At 45.2% G+C, this 18,310-nt stretch overlaps 1 protein-coding gene across 2 annotated transcripts in view; it reads right to left on the minus strand.

Annotated features, from left to right (window-relative positions):
• The window catches only part of LOC146869214 (uncharacterized), a 231,573-nt gene extending 215,700 nt beyond the window's left edge, over positions 1-15,873 (minus strand). Inside the window, exon 1 of one of the 2 annotated variants that reach the window (XM_085643563.1) lies at positions 15,716-15,873. In XM_085643563.1, the coding sequence (XP_085499689.1) occupies positions 15,716-15,737 (22 nt within the window). In that variant the 5' untranslated portion in view covers positions 15,738-15,873. Of the gene's footprint in view, positions 1-10,043; positions 10,354-15,715 lie in introns of those variants that run through there. The other variant, XM_085643637.1, reaches the window with a different exon arrangement.
• Between the last annotated feature and the right edge of the window lie 2,437 nt (positions 15,874-18,310).

Consider the following 18,310-nt stretch of genomic DNA (forward strand, 5'->3'; position numbering starts at 1 on the left):
TATACAGATTTGTATATGGCCTTAGACCTGAAATTGATGAGAGAATTCGTGAGCACACAGTGGATTGGCAGAGTAAGAAAGTAGATGAGATCCTGAGGCATGCAAAATACTTCAGTGATGAAATTGAAGCAAAACAAAGAAAGCTGAAAGAGAAAGCAATGTGGGCACAAGTGAAAGTTGCGGAAAGACAGGAAGCACAGTTAGTGGAACAGGCAAATAATCCAGGAAATAATGCAGGGAATAGACCTAGATATGCAGGGAAAGGAAAAGGAAGTCTTGAGGAAGCGAAGAAAAAGTTTCCTTGTCACAACTGTGGCCAATTGGGGCATTGGAGATCGGAGTGTCCTAATCCACCATTAGTGAGTAATGAGAATAAATCCTTAAATCAACAGGTGCAGAACGAAGGAAATAATCAACAACAGAAAGTTGTGAGACAGCAGAGTCAAGAGCCAAAACCGCCCTTGCCGCAGAATAGAGGGTTACAAAAGTATAATCAGGATTCAGGATTCTACAATGATGAGCAGGTAAACAAACCAAGACGTTCTAACAAAGTACAACAGTACTTGTTAAAGAGTGAAGGGAGTGAGTCTGAGGGTGATTATTGACGGTGCCGAGGAGAGGAAGAAGAGTGCATACTTGGTGCAACTCTAGAAATAGACCAGGCAGGACCATTTGTGGATGGGAAAATAAATGAGGAGAGTGTTACTTTTTTGGTAGACACAGGTGCGACAAGATCAACTGTCAGGTCAACAGATGTTAGAAATCTTCCTCTCTCGGATGAAGCAATCCAAGTAGTTGGTGTAGCCAATACGCAAATCAGAACACGTCTTACTGAACCTGTAAGAGTACAGATAGGGAAATTTTCAGACATGCACAGATTCATTGTCTGTGACACGAGTCCAGTGAACCTGTTGGGTAGGGACTTGTTGTGCAAGATGAACTGCACAATTTTTTGTACACCGGATGGAATAGCCTTTGAGACACCAGATGAAGATGTTTTGTACCGAGTGACTCTAGAGAATAGAGAAAGTGAGTTAATTGGTGCATTTGCTGTGTTTAATCCGGAGGATTTGCCTCGAGAGCTGAGAGACACAGTGAAAAGGACAGTTTGGGATTTTAATGGAGAGGATGTGGGATTGATGAATAATGTAGATCCAGTGAAAATTGCAGTAAAAGAGGGAATCACATATCCTAACATTCCTCAATACAAAATGACACCAGAAATAATTGAAGGGATAACTCCTATAATTGAGAAAATGATTCAGCAAGGAGTCCTGAGAGAACTACTGAGTAGTCCGTGTAATTCACCGATAATGGGACTAAAAAAGCCCAATGGGAAATTTAGGATCGTACAGGATTTGAGAAAAGTTAATCAAATTGTGGTGGCATGTTGTCCTATTGTGCCAAATCCATCAGTGATTCTGTATCAAATTCCACATGATGCTGAGTGGTATACAGTGATTGATTTGTGTCATGCGTTCTTTTCAATTCCATTGCATCATGATAGCCAGCCGATTTTTGCATTTAGGTTTGGCCAGCGTATTTTAGCATGGTGTCGAATCCCACAGGGGTATACGGAGAGTCCTTCGATATTCAATCAGTTATTGAAGAAATCGTTGGAAAGTTTGATCATGCCCGAGAGTTCAGTGCTAGTGCAGTATATTGATGACCTACTGGTGGCATCAAAGACACGTGAAGCTTGTGAAGTAGATACCATAGCTTTACTGAATCATTTGGCAGATGGAGGGTTAAAGGTATCTCCAGCCAAATTGCAATTTTGCAAGAAAGAGGTGCATTATCTTGGACACAATATTGAAAAGGGTCTGAGAAAAGTGACTAATGACAGGATCAGAATAATCAGAGAAATGAAAGCTCCAAAAACCCAGAGAGAAGTGAGAATGTTCCTGGGTATGGTGGGTTATTGTCGTCAGTGGATAATTAATTTTTCCTTGATAGCAAAGCCACTGATTAAACTGACAAAAAGTGAAATGACAGATCCATTGGATCTAGATGCAGAACAAATGGCAGCATTTGAAGAGCTCAAAAATAAAATGTGTGAGGCTCCAGCTTTGGGTATGCCTGACTACGAAAAAGAATTTGAGCTGTACTGCAGTGAAAGAAATGGATGTGCACTTTCAGTGTTAATTCAGAAACATGGATTACTGAGAAGGCCTATTGCGTACTTCTCATCGACACTTGACCCTGTAGCTGTGGGTTTACCAGGTTGTCTGAAATCTGTGGCTGCAACATGCAGAAGTCTGGAACAGAGTGAGGGAATCATAATGGGATATCCTGTAAGGGTATTCGTACCTCACAATGTGGCAATTCTTTTGACAAGAAGCAGAACTCAGTACATGTCACATAGTCGGTTGACTAAATATGAAAAAGTGATTCTGGGAGCATCAAATGTGACTCTCGAGAGATGTGTAAATGTGAATCCAGCGACACTTTTGCCAGATATTGAAAATGTGGGTGTGAAGATGGAAGATGATCATGATTGTTTGGATGTGCTTGAGTACTGTACAAAACCGAGACCAGACATAAGGGATCTACCCTTGAATGAGAGTGATCATGTGTTGTTTGTGGATGGATCATGCCTGAGAAATGATGATGGTGTGCTATGTGCAGCATATGCGGTATGCAAAGTTTCAGAGGTCATGGAAGCATCACCATTGAAAGGAGTGAAATCTGCGCAAGTTGCTGAATTGGTGGCATTGACAAAAGCTTGTGAAATTGGGAAAGATTTGAGGACAACTGTAATGACTGATAGTCAGTATGGATTTGGAGTGGTGCATGATTTTGGCCAGCTTTGGCTACAAAGAGGTTTCTTGACATCGAGTGGAACTCCGATAAAGAATGCTGAAATGATTGGTAAATTGCTTGAGGCGATACAGCTGCCTAAGGAGTTAGCAGTTGTAAAATGTGCTGCCCATGGACTAGGGGAGGATTTTATAACGGTCGGAAACCGTTATGCAAACGATGTTGCGCAATACTGTGCCAAAACAAATCAGTCCATCAACAGGGACAGAGAAGGGGAAATGTCTTTACTCTCTGTGATGTTTACTAATGTCTTAGAAACCTGGGATGAAGTGAAACAGTTGCAAGATGAGGCAGGAGAGGAAGAGAAAAAAGATTGGATTAAGGCAGGATGTGCTCCAAGAGAGACAGACCATGTTTGGGTCTACAGAGATGGCAGACCAGTAATGCCCAACTCCATCTTGTCGTCAATGGCAAGGATGTATCATGGCCAGGGACATTTGGGGAGTGACGCGATGGTTAGGTCGTTCAAGCAGACCTGGTACAATGCAAAGTTCAGGACAATTGCAGAAAGCATCTGTCAGAGGTGTTTAGTTTGTCAGCAATTTAACACTGGGAAAAAGACAGTGGTGAGTCTGGGGACAATAGGCAGAGAAGGAGGTCCTTTTACAAGAATGCAGATTGATTTCATTGAAATGCCCCAAGTAAACAGACTGAGGTATGTCTTAGTGGTAGTCTGTTTGTTTTCAAGGTGGGTGGAAGCTTACCCGACTAGAAGAAATGATGGATTAACAGTGGCAAAGTTACTGTTAAGGGAGTTGATTCCTAGGTACGAGTTTCCAGTAACAGTTGAGTCTGATAGAGGTGGACACTTTCAAAATGAGCTTATGGGTTTGATTTGTGAAGCATTGAAAATACAGCAGAAGCTACATTGTGCATACCGGCCAGAGGCTTCTGGTGTGGTTGAGCAGATTAATGGCACAATCAAGAATAGGATTGGAAAAATGTGCTTAGCCACTGGCATGAAATGGCCAGATGTTTTACCTCTAGTTCTGATGACTATGAGATCTACTCCAGATAGAACTACTGGTTTGAGTCCGCACGAAATAATAATGGGACGTGCAATGCGCCATGCATTCGTGCCTGTCAATAAGTTGGTGACAATAACTGATTACATGATTTTGGATTCCTGTAAAGGCCTGGCTGACGCAGTTCATTCTGTGTTTCACCAGGTTGGAGAAGAAGCTACCACACTTGAGAAGAAGCAAGCCCATGATCTGAGTCCAGGAGACTGGGTGAGGATAAAAGTTCACAGAAGAAGAAATTGCTTGATTCCAAGGTGGGGAAGGCCAAGACAAGTTATTCTGACTACGACGACTGCAGTAAAGTGTGCTGGAGTGAAGCACTGGGTACATGCAAGTCATACTCTGAGAGTTCCAAACCCAAAAGAAGGGACTGGTAAAGAGTATTTTGAAGAGTCAGATTCCAGTGATGATGAAGATACAGAATCAGTGGGGAAAGAAGTAGGAAAAGCTTCGAATTAACCACTGCGAGTATCAGAGAAGAGATCAGATTCTGTAAGAGAGCCTGAAGTTTCAAACAGCAGTGAAGGAAAAAGAAAAGAAAAAAGAAATCACACAGAGACTACTCCTGAATCAGAAGAGGAGGAGATTGAAGAACCACTTGAGATTATACTTGAAGAAGTAGGGTCAGAAGAAGATAGAGAGGGACAGATTGCGGAAGACCCCCGCGGAGGTGTAGGGAACATTCTTGATGAGCCAGGTGAAGGGACAAGTAGACAGCAAGAAGATTGCGTGTCGGAGACCCGAGGAGGGACAGGAGTAGGGAAGTCTCAAACAGTGGTGAAAAAATCTGTGGGAAAAAAGAAAGCTGCTGGAAAACGGAAACAAGAGGCACTTGAAACAGATGATGAGGATGAACAAACAGAGGGTCGAGTTCTGAGAAAGAGAACTTGGATTGGAGAAAGAAGTAATAAAGAAATAAAGCCGAAAAAGGTGTTAAGAGGAGATCGTTGGCCTAACAACAGAGTTAAGAGGCTGAGATACAAAATAATAAGAGCAAGTACATCGAAAGCTGAACAAGTGAATGAAGTTTCGAGTCAAAGTTCAAAAGCTGAAGGAGAAGAATCAAAGGAGTCAAACGAACCAGTAGAAATAAAAAGAGTAAGAAGACCCAACCAAAAGTACAGATCACCGGAATGGTCTTATGTGGCACTGTCTGAAGGAGGAAAAGAAGAAACAGTGACCTGAGATAACCCGGAAGAGATCTTGAGAGAAGTGGTTGAGGAAGATACTGGTGAAATTCTGAAAGTACTCTTGACTGACATTGGAGAAGAGTCGAGTACTGAGGATTTTGATGTTGGAGATCTAATACAATTTGATGTTGAAGAAATTGAAGTGAAGAATGACAAGTATCCAAACTGAATAAAGGAAGGATTCACTTGGATTAAGTGAACGAAAAGATCATTTGGAAAAACTGAAAGCTGAAGAATTGCTGAAGAATTGAAAAAGTTCCAACAGTAGTGGAGTAGTAGAGGCTAAACTAAAGTAGTAAAATGGCTAACATAGAGGATAATAGAAATAGATGTGCCTTCTTTAAAAGGTGGTGTAGGATGTGCTGCTGCTGTACTGGATTATTAATGCTTCTATGGGGTGTTTTAGTTTTATTAGTTACTTTTAAAGTAGAGTTTGAAATGCATACAGAGAATGTGACAAATGAAGAGAAGAATTCGCAAAAAGTAGTTCCAATTAGAATTAGTAATACTTACATACACAAAGATAGGTCAATTAATAACTTTTCTAGTAATGTTTTTTCAAAACTGTTATATGAATATGTGAAAACAATGGAAGTAAGGGATTGCTACGTCTGTATGCAATTACCTGGATCCGTTTCAGAGGGTGTTACTTATCATCATTTACCAGCTACATATGGTATTTCCTGTAGTATTTTAAGTAGTGTTTTTTATTTGTTAGGGAAAGTAGATTATAAGATGTCTAACAGAGATAGTATTTTTGGACATTTGCCAATGAACAAAGAGCTGAATCCAGCTAAAGAAGCTAACACTTTTGGTGAGATTGTTATTGAAGAAAAAGGATTAACATTAGATTACATTTTTAAGAATAATTTAACTTGCAGTTTGAAAGGAGAGGAGAAAGCTTTCCTGGATATGGTAGAAGAAAGGAGATTGAACATGCATGAGAAAGCAGGAAAATATAAAGTGAGTGAGACAATTTGGGACATTGAGATGGGAAAAGAGTTGAAGAATGGGGCTAGTCCAACTTTAGCTCTAGATGCACCACAGAAGGGTAAACTTTGTATTACAAGAAGGAAATCCCAATATGATACATATTTTGTCGGGACTAGTGAGTGCCATGATACATACTTCATTGCAACAGGTTGGGGTTTCAGAGGTGGAGAAGATACAATTTTTCCAGGAGTATATTATGTTTGTGGGAATAAGGCTTATTACAAGTTGCCTGACCATTGGTATGGCACGTGTTATGTGGGCCTGGTTTTTCCAAAGATTTTTCATATAGATAAAATAACAGATGTAGAACATATTAATTTACTAATGCGTTTTAAGAGAGAAACTTGGTCTGAAATAGTGGGTGATATTTTTGGGGTTTTGATTCCAGCAGTGGGAATTTCTTTGAATGCTTATGGAATTCGGAAACTGTCCACAGTGGTTGATCGCTTATCGACAAATACCGCTGGAGGGTTTCTTTTGGTGAATACGGAATTAAGTGCCGTACGTGCCATGTCTATGCAAAATCGACTTGCCCTTGATATTCTATTGGCCAAGGAGGGTGGAGTCTGTGGAATGCTGAAAGTTCAACATTGTTGCACTTACATTCCAGACGAAAGCAAAGACTTGAAGGTCTATATCAAAAATATTACTGATTTGCATGAAGAATTAGTACCACTTGAAGCTGAGAATTTATGGACTAAAATAGCTAATAAAATGATAGCTGTTAAGGATTTTATTGCAAAAATAGGTAGTACTATTATAGGTAGAATATTGTTTCCCTTAACTTGAATAATTGTTGCTCTATTGATAATAAGATTGGTGTGTGTGTGTTGTAAAAACAGGGGAGGGAGGAAGAAATTGAATAAAGAAAAGAAAAACAAGAGGTTGAAAAGAGAACCCCAAGAAATTGAATTAGAAGAATTGAGGGAGAGTGTTTACTTAGAGACAAAAAGGGATGATGAAAGAGTGACTGGTGTGTAATGTTGTGTAAAGGGGAAAAGACATTTCCGATTTCTCCTAAAATGGGACTAAATTTTCACTTTTTTTTTTTAGGGTTTATTTGGTGATAAAATCACCAAAGGGGGGATTGCTGGAGCAGAGTTTTCAGTTTGAAAATTCAGTGGCTTTTGGAGCTCTGGCATGTCTATTCGTTGTACTAATTTATTAATAATTAATAATTAATTATTTGTCTTGTGCAAGTGCGTTTATATTAATCAATCCGTTTGTCCTAACAAGAGTTACACGTGGGTGTGCATAAATGTGCTGTTTTAAAAAATAACGTGCGTGTTTTCATGTTTAAACGTTGCTATGTGCTGTTTATTTTTGAGCACAAAATGCTTTCCGAATTAATGCTTTTCTATGTTGCAAGTGCTAGTTAGATGCATACACATAAGGGTATTAGTGGGGTTAACACTGTTTAATCACTATGCTGTGGTAACGTTGTTTTTGTTTCTTTTAATTAAGATGGTCTATTGAGGCCTATGATGGCCTAGAAAAGATGGCCGATTTGTGAGCCTGGCTGTGATTTATAATATGAAAACTGTGACGAGGGAGACCCCTGCTGGAAATGGTCCTGAAGCTAACTGACCATGGTCCTTGCTTGCTTGTTTGAAAACTTTCCATGAGGACAGCAGCAGTTTTGGGAGATCTCCAAGTGAAATGAAAATGTCCTTGGCAGCCTTGGGAAACAAAGGAGCCTTAGAGAAAAACTCTGAACTGTGGCTCGATTGCCGAGGAGAAGTAGAACTAATAAGATACATGTTTTATTTCTTGGTTCCTGTTCCGTTGTCTTTATTATGTGAACTTTTCCTGAGCGGAGATTTTCAAATGTAGCGATGTTACATCCTTTCCTTCTCGCTCTGCTCAGCAGGTCCGGCGGACATTACAGTTTTTTTCTATGTTTCCAATGTATCTTTCCATTGTTTAGAAACTATAAGAAATGTTAGCCTAGAGAGGGTTTTTTGCCACTTGCCATTTTGCCTTTGCCGCGTACCGAATCTGCGTTGCTGAGGATTGATGCTGAAGGGACTTCGTCTTGAGAGACATTTACCGAGAGACTTGTCCTGACCCGTTCTGACATTTAGCTAGAATAGGTAACTATGAGAAATGATTTACTCTGATTGATTTTCTTTGACTAATTTTAGATAAAGCAATATAATTTTAAACATGGTGTTGGATATTCTTTCTTGTCAATTATTGGGTTTACATTTTTGATCTATGCTGTATATGTTGTATAGATTATGTTCAAGGACAGTCACAAAAACCAGGTCTTATCGACCTCGATATAGATGCAGGGTGATTAGGAGTTTTCCTTCCACAGGTTTATTGCTGGTAGAGTATTTGAACGTATGTTAGTGTAGTGAAATGGGCCCTAGCGTATGATGTATGCATGTGCGTGTAACTGTGAGATTACTCTGTCCGTGGTAGTGGGAATATTATACACACCCTGATCTCTATCACTTTCACCATGGTGCAAGTGTGCATGCGTTGGCGCATGGCTGCGCCGGCGCTGGCTAAAAGGACAGCAAGTCACTGTATCTTTTAAATATGGTGCAGTTCTATCTTTTGGACTTGGCGTAGGGCAGCGCCGCAAAATGACTTGCGCCACTGCCCTAAGCCACATCTTTGTAAATATGCCCCTAAATCATGAAATTCTAGGCAAATCCTTGTGCTTCTCCTGACTGCCACATTTGAGAGCACCTGGAAAAACTTGAGATCAGAGTGTGAACTATACACAAACCCTCACCTATGCACTGTTTCAACTACAATAAAGTCCCTCCATAGGAAGTATGCAATTTAAAGTGTGAATAACAATGAGTTGTGTTTTGCCCACTCGTGGCCGTGTTATCAGCATATTCTGAGCGTGAGATGCTGCTCTTTCCGCAGTCTTTAGTTTACGTTTACTAATGATTCATTTTAATAAAAGTCACTCAATAGAGTGATTTAATCTACTATACGAAACATTTACAAATGTTAGAACTATCCCAGTTCACTTATGAACCAAATATTGCATGATTGTATGCAATGACGCGTAATACATTTTGAACAAAGGTTGCACCATAGATGTGGCAACAAACACCCCAGCAGTGAAAGGGGATGTGTGACCGTGTCTACAGGCACATCCCAAATATAGTGTTACGACAGTTTTGGGTTCCTCCAATTTCATCTGAGGCGTTGTTATGTTAGTGTTACTTCTTAGAGTGGTTTACAGCCTTTTGACTAAGTTTTGTTTCAGAGAACTTTTGACTGACCTTTGCTGTGCTCAAATAAGTGTGAGGGCAAGTGTTGGACCAGCTATTTCCAAGCCCGCAGCTGATATGCCTGCGTTATCACTTGCACACCATATTCTCTCTGGCATATATAGCTGTGGTTGCCAAGAGGAGGGGGTGACAGACAGAACTGATATGACAGCCCAGTGTCCCCACCCAGCAGGGGGGGTAAAGCAACTTAATCCAGGAGCTGCAGGTGAGTGTAGAGAGCTGACTCTGTAGGAAAGCACAGCAGGATAATGGTACTTTGGCAGAGATCTATCGCTCATTTACAGGTGTTACTGCAACTTCTGCAACAAAACGTTTATAAATTGCAGAAGTAGGATAGCTCAAGTTGAAATAATCTTCTGCATCAAATACTTTATGAGACAGAAGTCTCATTCAGTCCCGAGCTTTTTTATGTTGTTTTACACTCTGAGACTGTGTGTTAGCTCCAAAACACTCTCTCCATTATATTACTTTAAACCTGCGTGAAAAAACTGACCTTGACTTAAAAAGTAGATTGCTTCTTCATCTTTATTTCTTTGTAAAGACCCTCTTCTTAACTTACATGTTCTGCATGCCTACCCTCTTGGAGTAAAGCCATGTCTTAGTCGCATTCCCATCTGCTTTAATCTCTTTATGGTGGTTCTGCAAAGTGGCAACATCCTATTTTATAAACCACCACTCCTACTTTGAAACATAGCAGTGGCGGCTGCTGGCAATGAAACTTGATGGAGAGTGGGGAATAATAAATCAAAACGACTTACCTGCCGCCGCCTCGGTGCTCCTCTGCGCCTGCCCCATCGGTGCTCCTCTGCGCCTGCCCCATCGGTGCTCCTCTGCGCCTGCCTCATCGGTGCTCCTCTGCGCCTGCCTCATCGGTGCTCCTCTGCGCCTGCCTCATCGGTGCTCCTCTGCGCCTGCCTCATCGGTGCTCCTCTGCGCCTGCCTCATAGGTGCTCCACTGCGCCTGCCCCATCGGTGCTCCTCTGCGCCTGCCCCATCGGTGCTCCTCTGCGCCTGCCTCATCGGTGCTCCTCTGCGCCTGCCTCATCGGTGCTCCTCTGCTCCTGCCTCATCGGTGCTCCTCTGCGCCTGCCCCATCGGTGCTCCTCTGCTCCTGCCCCATCGGTGCTCCTCTGCGCCTGCCTCATCGGTGCTCCTCTGCGCCTGCCTCATCGGTGCTCCTCTGCGCCTGCCCCATCGGTGCTCCTCTGCACCTGCCTCATCGGTGCTCCTCTGCGCCTGCCTCATCGGTGCTCCTCTGCGCCTGCCTCATCGGTGCTCCTCGGCGCCTGCCCCATCGGTGCTCCTCTGCGCCTGCCTCATCGGTGCTCCTCTGCGCCTGCCTCATCGGTGCTCCTCTGCGCCTGCCCCATCGGTGCTCCTCTGCACCTGCCTCATCGGTGCTCCTCTGCGCCTGCCTCATCGGTGCTCCTCTGCGCCTGCCTCATCGGTGCTCCTCTGCGCCTGCCTCATCGGTGCTCCTCTGCGCCTGCCCCATCGGTGCTCCTCTGCTCCTGCCCCATCGGTGCTCTTCTGCGCCTGCCCCATCGGTGCTCCTCTGCTCCTGCCCCATCGGTGCTCCTCTGCGCCTGCCCCATCGGTGCTCCTCTGCGCCAGAGGCGTGTCTATAGTATTACCCAGCATGAGAGAAGCGCCGGGATAGGTCTGAGCGGGCTGACATGCTGCTCAGTTAGAGCCTGGGAGGCTGCGCTTGTTCTCCAGCTCGCTGTGTAACACAGCTCAGGTGGAGAGAGACAGGTATGCACGTCAGTTTGTCCGTCCTAAGATGGTCAGCCAAACCGACATGCACTTATGGTGCACAACTCAGCTCCTACCTGCTGCTGAGGCAGCGGATCGCTCCGCCCTAGACTCGGCGGACTCGGTGAAACAACTATACCTCTCGGTAAGTAAGTGAAAAATAAAATGATAATATAATTGTTTCATTATAATTTTATTTTGTATCTGCTGCCTTTCAGCAGTGGGGCGAAGCGCCTCTGCCATCACGGAGGAGCCGCTGCTAAAACATGTCCTGGACCCTAACAATACATCATTATTAGCCAGCAGCCTCGGGTTCCAGAGCAGCATGCCTGTGGTCGTGGAGCACTTCAACACCTTGTCGTGTTTACTAAGCAGGGGCGGCCTGCGGATAGGAGTGTTGGGGCTCTGGCTCCTGTATTTCTTGCCCCAACTTTCTTTAAAGTAAGTAGTGTTAGTGCTGCGTTAAAAAATGCATCTAAATGTTCTCTGTGGCTGAGAGCTGTTGCACTAGCCCAATGGTGCTAGCCCAAACTGTGGCAGCCAAGTTGGCACTGATGAAACCTCGACGCTCGTCTGGTTCACTAGCGCTTGCAGAGCTTCATTGGCTACCCATAATGCAGAGGGCTCAGTTTAAGTCTCTGTGTCTGGTCTTTAAGGCTCTTCATGGCCTGGGACCTAGACCTCTTCAAGGGATCTTCACATGGTATACTCCATCAAGGTGCGGCTGGTCTGCCACCGCCTGTTTGGTGAAAGTCCCAAAAACTCAAAGAGCATTCAGCTCGGCTGTGGCCAAGCTCTGGAACAGCATCCCACTGGAATTTAGACAGCTGCACGATCTGCTACAGTTTAGAAAAAAGATTAAAACATGGTTGTTTCCCAGAGTTTGATAAATCCTGGAGCTGCCCTATCAGTTTATGCTTGTTTCTTCCCCCCACTGCCTGACGAGGATTCACGTACTAGCGCCAAGATACCCGTTGGGTGATAGCCGCGCTCTATAAGTACCGTATACAATACAATACAATACATGCGCAGACCGTCACTTCACATCTGTCATCGAGAGCATTGGTCGAGCTGACAAACTCATCACCTCCTGGGCAAAGCTCCACCCCTAACGACATAGGTACAAAGTTAGCCCGGGGCACTTCAGGCTCAAGCCCTGCAGCTCCAGGGACTCCATGTCAATCAGGGCTGGAGCGCATGTCACCCCACACTTTTCCAACTCCTCACAGGGTAAGGAGGGATCAGTGATCGTCGCGGACCCCACCCTATGACAGTTTGGGAAATAGTGGGGTGAAACTGTGGGTGGCAAGCAAGAAATCGAGTCTGCGCCATAGATCTTGAGGGATTTTAAAGACACACCTCACAGACTCCAAGTGTGTTCAACCCGGGCTGCTTTTAGTTAGAGACACTACATCAGATTTTTGGACATTTGTTGACTCGAATGCGGAGCGTGGCAAAGCAGACTGCAGATTTCCACCCAGTCCCTGCTGGAGCCACAATGAGGCCGGCTAGGAAAAGTGATGCAAGCCATTATGGACTATCTCTTCAGTCAGCATTTCAATGCCACCCTATAAGTTATCAAGAGTACCATAGGAGGCAGATGCTGGTACAAAGAGGCAATAAATACATTCACAACATTGGTATATCTGAGGGTAGGCCTTGAAATAACTCTCTCCCACAACAAGACGTGGCACTACAGCCAGAGCTGAAGCTTTGAGCCTGGTCAACGAGGTTCGAGTGTTGGCGTCGACTCGAAATCCTGCATTCTGGGCAAATCACTTAATCCCCCAGAGCCTCAAAAAAGCATTTGCAATGCAATAGGTGTCGCATTTATGCAAGCTTGAGCTATTGGCATTGTAAATAACAATGCCTTCTATTTATGTTTTAAAAACCAAACCATAAATAAAAGGTATTGTGGTAACAAATTCTCCTCCAATCGCTGAAGGAAAGGAACTTCCACTGCCTGCATCTCCTTCATTCTCTTTAAGGTGGACGAAAACTCACTTGTAGATTTTTCTTCTCCTCTTTTAGCATTGCATCTAGAAACTGGAAAATTTAACATAGCAACCCCACTCGATTACAAAAAAATATTCTTATATTTTATTATAGACTGTAAGACGAAAAGCCACATCCCCAAACCCTTTAGTGCAAACTAGTATTTGAATTTATTTAAAGGTATATAAAAAATGTTTGCCCTTTATCCTTCCTTCCACTGTGCTTGTCCATGAGCCTTGTTTATTCAGTTGTTCATGTCTGTAAGTACAAGATTAGATCTAGAAACCTTATTCCGGGATCCGCTGCAGACAGAAATAATTACTTGCCTATTAAGATTTCTGGTAGGACAACTTATGTGACGGAATGGAATATTAGCCGTATTGGTGTCAATGAAGGATTATATTTAGCAGTTCTCTCTTGAATACAAAATCGGCCCACTTGAGAAGGCTAATAAAGGTTGGTGCAGCGATCGCCTAAATGCCTACTACAAAAAACTCAAAACACTTAGGTCTCACTTTCATCCGTATGTAGGTCGGCAAAGTGGTCGGCTCAGGGTCTCTGTACATTTTTATTGTAGCTTTGTTGAGTGTTCACTGACAGTGGAGTGCAGTGGGAGGGCATTTAAGGTCCCCATAATATTACGAAGGTTCCCACCCATCAGGCTGTGATACACAGCGAGCTTCTGGATTAAAAGATGGGATGAGCTCATAGCACTAAAATATTGGTCATTAGTAGGGCCATCTAGAGATGAGTAAAGGGTGGAGGGAGTGGGTGCTGACTTGGAGCCAGTGTGGAAGTGGAAACTAGGGGTGGGAGGAATTTGCGAAATTGACTTTTGCAAATTATCGTGAAATTGCTCAAAATCTCCGTGAGCACGATGAATTTTCGCGGAGATTGCTTTTCCCACCTGTTTGTGATGTGTTTTTGCGTGCTAGCGGGGAAATATATCTCTAACTTGCGCATGCGGTCGCTAATGGGCACGGGCGTTTTGCTCGCGATGCTTATTTCCTGTTCCAGTTCGAATTACGTGTTCGCGATTGCAAACTCTCGCGGGATAGCGCAACCGGCTACCAACAATCCAACATCTCGTGGCGCACGCGACCGGATAGGAAAACTCATCGGCGAACGTAGGGACCCGATAAGTCGCAACCACGCGCGCCAAAACACATTTTTAAAGCGCGAACTAGAAAAATACTTCCGTTTCGCGGCAACTTGAGAAAGTTTTGACATTTTCACGCTCTCCGCGGAACGCGAAAATGTCAAAATATCGCAAATTCCGCGAGCGGAACGAAATTTACCACCCAGGCCTAGTGGAAACACACAGGTATACATATCTTGTAGCAAAGCTGTGTGGCTTTAAGAGTCACATAAAATGGTACCCCCACCCTCAAGGCTTAGGTGAAGCTCTCCTGGATTCACTGTAGGCAGCACTTGCCAGGACGTCGGCAGTGCTCCCCTAGCCCTCCTGCAGGTGCTTTACACACATTTCCTAAATCACTGGGTTCCCATCCCTCCCCTGGGCCTCACAGCCATTATCTGGCACTGGGAGTTCCAGGAGAGAGTGCAAACATACTTTGGAACCACATAGTTATAAGGGTATGCTAATAACTAATATTAAAACTTTTAAAAGTAGTAGAGGGGGTGACAGGGGCCTTGTAGCCATGGCTTAGAACCCATGCCATAGCACCCCATTTAGCCCACATGCATTGCATTCTCGTAGTAACAATGTAAGTTTGGGACAAATATGTGACAGAATGGCACTTATATGTTTACAAATAAAGCACTAACAGGCTTCCCTTGCCAGCCAGCACCACCTTCAAACCCGGCTGCGTCATCTGCAAATTCTCCACAACCGGCTCTGTGCATAGTTGGTTGAAAAGCTCACCATCGTGGTTGGCGCTGTGGAGAAGTGTGGCTCAATGATTAGAGCGGCAGACCCTGATGCAGAGGTCTAGCCCGGGACCAGGGTTCGATTCCCGCCTCGGCGGGTCTTGGGCTCAAAAATTCCACGGACCTGATAATTCTCGCCTCGGCGCCTATTCTAACCATGGGTCTCACTCTGCAACTCTGGGCAATAGCTTGCTTAATCTCCACAGCGGCCCCCACAATGCTAAGGATGCCTGGCCTCCACCTTGGGGGTGCCCAGGAGTGGACGCCTCACAGGGAAAGCCAGGATGGGTTCCACAGCGGTACTTGTACAAGCGCCTTGAGACCCTTGCGGGTGAGTAGTGCGCTAAACAAGTATCAAGTTTACAAATTTACATTCCGCACACCCACAACCTGGCCCCCTCCTGTAGTTCTATCCAAGGGGTGTGTGGAAGTATGTTTATGTTAGCATGTCACCTGACGAGAAACGAGAGCATTCAGTCTATGTGTGCGGTGACATCTGTTGACCTGCGGTTTTGTGTGGAGATTTCCGGGTTTGGATTAAGGTTGGGTCTGACATTATAGGGGCGGGCACGCGCTTTTTGGAGCTGGCCTGGAACACTTAACAGTCGTCTTTCAGGAAACATTCGAACCCAAGAAATTCACTCAGTTGGCAGGGGTAGAGGGCAAGGGCCACGCTAATATTTAATACAACGAGTACAGTACGACCTGTTAATCCACCCTACTGTGAAAGCGGGCTCGGGGGTCGTGCACCCAGCAGAGTTCGGCGCGTGGCCGCGTCCGGGATTCCTACCTGCAGGATTGCACTGTGCCATGGTCGCTCTGAACGTGTGCCCCTCCGCTGCAGCAGCTGGCTCCTCTGCCCAGCGCGAACTGCGCCCTGCCCTCCCTGTTGGAAATCCCGCTTCACAAGAAACGAAAGTGAAAGTGCAGTTGTAACCGGACACAGCTGCACCCGCCCGAGAGAAATGACGTTCACAAATCATCTTGAGGTTAAAGCCTTTCTGGGAAATGCGTTCCTGAACAGTTTCACTTGCCTCCTCCTATGCCGCAGGGATTACATTTCCCGCACGGACTTTCCAGACCGAGTTTACCTCTCCACTTGGACTTCCGCCCGGCTGAGGACAGGCTGCTTTTCTTCGGTGAACGGTAGAGGCATTTACACTGCTTTTAAGCACCTTGTAGAGCTCAGGGGTTGGCTTTTGGACTGTTCCAATCGAACCGCCCTGTGAGTGTCCATTACTGGGACGTGCTATTCCTATGCTTAGATTCGAAAAGAGCAGAACGTTAGCAGATGTTTATTTCCTAAGAATACTAACAAGCATTTGCAATGCAATAGGTCTCGCATTTGTAAAAGTTAGAGCTGTTGGCGTTTAAAATGACAATGTTTTTTACTTTTATTTTTGCAGCGGAGTCATTTGCAAAGCAGCATTGCCATTGGTATTTTTAACGTCAACATCTCTACCGTTAACCAATGAGAAAGTGTTATAAGCTGAATACATATTATGAACTAAAACAACAGCCAGACTGGTTTGACTGCAGAGCTGCAAAGTAATACTAGCATTCCTTACAGAGTACATATTGGAATGTAAATACCAGAGCGCGCTATGGCACGGCTGGTGTGATACTGATACTGAAACTAGGCAAGCACCATCAGGCAACCAACAGTGGTCTACCACGTTGCAAATGCAGGACGCAAATTCCCCAGTTGCCAGGAAAGAGGGAGCACTAAACCGGCAACATTTAATTTTTCTTGGGGCTTTTAAAAAGGAGGCACCAAATATGAAGACCGGACTATCTTTTTTGAGCGCCCTGACAGCGTGAGTGACTGGTTGGATTCCCTGCCGGACCGGGGCGAACGACCAGGGCGTACTGGTGGTGCCGAGGGTGGAGGGCCTCCGCAGGAATGATTCTTGGTCCTCAACCTTGACATTTCCTTCTGTGCTCAGCTGGGTTCTACTTCAATTGTATATTTTGTTTAATAATGTTTCGTTTGGGTGTGGGCGGGGACGGGTCCCTTTCCTCCTCTGGGTCTTTTTGTAGCATGGGATTGTTAGCACACTGCAAGTTGGGGGGGCTTTATAGTCCGCAGGGGTGCAGGGTGGTGGGAGTTGCAACGGTTTGGGGGTGGGAGGGTAGAAGTGGTTGTTGGGTTGTGTGTTTTTTCTTTTCAAGGCGGTGTGCTGGTTCCTTCTCAGTTTCATGTGTCTGGCTGCGTGCCCGGGGACTCCAGCTTCTAGTGTTGGGATGGGGGGGGACGGGTTGAGACTGATGTCTTGGAACGTCAACGGATTGGGGGATCGTATCAAACGTGGGGTTGTGTTGCAATATTTGCGCCGATTGGCCCCTGATGTGGTATTTCTTCAAGAGACGCACTTGGTGGGCAATGTATGTTATGCTATGAACAGGGGGGGCTATCGACTGGTTGCACATTCTGGCTTCACCACTGGATCCAGAGGGGTGGGCATCTTGCTGCGATCTTCCCTCCCGCTTGAGATTGACAAAATCACTCTTTATGATAGAGGGCGCTATGCGTCCTTGACTGGACGGTGGGAGGGGCAGACCCTGTCACTGGTTTCGGTCTATGTTCCCCCGGGCCTCCAGACCTCCACTTTCTCTGATGTGGGTCGTATGTTACTGGAACTTCCTGATAGTCTCTTGCTTATGGGTGGGGATTTTAATTCCGTGATTTCTGGTGAGTTGGATCGTTACCCTCCCAGAGCCCTCTCTGCCGCCCAGGCGTGGCTCGGCGGGTTCTTGGACACTTTCGGTCTGGTGGACTGCTGGAGGTTGCTGCATCCGACACATAGTCAGTACACGTTCCACTCCGGGGCCCACGGGAGTCTCTCCAGACTAGATTATTTTCTTATGCCCGCGGCCCAGACCACCCGGGTCCGGGAGGTTAAGCACCTGGCCCGGGGTATTTCCGATCATTCCCCATTGTGGCTCCTCTTCGATACCGGGATGCGATCCGCTGGGCGGATCGCCCCCATTAACCCCTGGTACTTGCGCGACCCCAAGATTCGCAATGGTCTCATTAAGTCGCTTGATCAGTATTTTCTTGAGAATGAGGGGTCCGTCTTGTCCTCAGTGTCCTTGTGGGAGGCTTTCAAAACGGTTCTCCGAGGACATGCCCTATCCCTGATCGTTGAGGCCAAGAAAGCTAAGAATGGGGAGGTGGTTGCTTTGGAGGCTGAGATATCGGGTTGGAGGCTGCTTTGGAGACGGGTGTCACTCAGGACGGGCTCCACGCCCTCAGCCTGAAGCAGTTTGAGTATAAGTCCCTTGTTACGGATGCTGCTCGGACAATGTATAGGGAACAGCAGGGTAGATTGTATGATGCTGGGGATAAGGCGGGTAAATTGATTGCTTGGCTTGACAGGAAGGA

The sequence above is a fragment of the Triturus cristatus genome, chromosome 1_1 (assembly GCF_964204655.1).
Source record: "Triturus cristatus chromosome 1_1, aTriCri1.1, whole genome shotgun sequence".
Lineage (NCBI taxonomy): Eukaryota > Metazoa > Chordata > Amphibia > Caudata > Salamandridae > Triturus > Triturus cristatus.